Genomic DNA, 1,434 nt, shown 5'->3' on the forward strand with positions numbered 1-1,434 from the left:
TGTCAGAAATACGAGCGTTGAGTCATCCTTGAATAGAAAAATGAAACCATGATATTTAGGCCCGATGATTATAATCAGGCGTCCAAGGGAGGTTCGTACATTGTGGCGGAAATGGATGGGGCTGTGTTTCAAAATAAAGTTGGGGCCTTTAGAATTATCCCTTACTTTGCAAGGACTAAGATAATGCTTCCAGACAATATTTATGAAATCATAGACCTCAACAAAGAAAGCTTAGACAAATTAGACGAAGAAGGACTTGAAGATCACGTCGATTCGAATGACTATTACTTCGAAGGCGTAAATCTGGACCAAAACGTTCAAGATGACACCGGCAGAATGGAAGCAAACGACAATGATGATTAGTTTATTAAAAACACGACAAGTTCTTGCTGAATTAAATAGAAATCAAATGAAAACAATGAAAGATAAAAACTTACGAAGGATGGCGAAATTGGCTGGACAGATTCCTCGCGAATGGGCGATGGAGTATGGACAGGCGAAGGAGCGCGTTCTGCAATCGGCGATGGGTGACGACGAGCGATAGGCATAGACGGCGCCAGGAAAGGATTTGCCCTGACGGGCGCGTCACAAATCGCAGGGAGAACTTGAAGAAGTTCATCATTACTCAAAGGAGTAATGATGAAGTCTCCAGTAAGACAATCCTCCTAGAAATATAGAGGTTAGACTAGATAAAAGAAGAGATAAAAAAAAAGAAAAACTTACCTCAGCATAATATTCGTCTTCGAGAGGTGCCTCGAGCATCCACTCATCCCAATCCGGATTGGCGTGATCGGTACTCAAGACGGCCCACGCATTGTAAAGCGATTTACGAACGCGAAGGTCGCCGGGAGTTTCTTGAGAGCCATCATCGAGGGAACGGACGTAGTGAATCTATAGGACAAATATTAGCATAAGAATAAAAAGAATGAATGAAAAAAGATGACGTACCATAAGCGGGTGAACAATAGTCAACAGATTAGCGATGTCTTCACCATCGCAGTCAGCGAGACCCTCCTCGTTGAACAATGAGTGAGCCAAGTAGTAGACAGCACGGGTAAAGACAGAACCGTCGAAAAGAATTTGCCAGCTTGCCATGATGAAATAAGAGATGCGAAGGGAAGAATGGGGACCTTGAGAAAGAAAAGACGACCAAAAAGGGGTCCTCTTTTATAGCACAAGAAAAACAAAAAGGTCACCATGTTCCTAGTGTTTGGAAGTCCGGTCTCGTGACTGGAAAAAGACCGTAACCAGACCGGACCAAGACCGCAAAAGACCGGACCTGCGGTTACGGTCTTTTATTTTTGAAATGTAAAGACCGCAAAAAGACCGGTTAACGTGAACCGGTCTTGACCGGTTTGGACCGGTTTTTTGTAGCCCCTTAAATACCCTTTAAAACGCACCCAAGAACGTACGATTTGGTAAAAAAACGAGAGA

The 1,434-nt window shown here is 43.4% G+C and overlaps 1 protein-coding gene across 1 annotated transcript; it reads right to left on the reverse strand.

Annotated features, from left to right (window-relative positions):
• Window positions 1-240: 240 nt before the first annotated feature.
• LACBIDRAFT_335403 (uncharacterized protein) lies at window positions 241-1,095 on the reverse strand (the record flags this gene model as incomplete). The annotated part of the gene is made up of 4 exons (XM_001890274.1): window positions 241-303; window positions 438-665; window positions 724-891; window positions 949-1,095. The coding sequence occupies 4 exons, from the start codon at window positions 1,093-1,095 to the stop codon at window positions 241-243; spliced, it is 606 nt and encodes a 201-aa protein (XP_001890309.1).
• Between the last annotated feature and the right edge of the window lie 339 nt (window positions 1,096-1,434).

Source organism: Laccaria bicolor, genomic scaffold (genome assembly GCF_000143565.1).
Source record: "Laccaria bicolor S238N-H82 LACBIscaffold_86 genomic scaffold, whole genome shotgun sequence".
Classification (NCBI taxonomy): Eukaryota; Fungi; Basidiomycota; class Agaricomycetes; order Agaricales; family Hydnangiaceae; genus Laccaria; species Laccaria bicolor.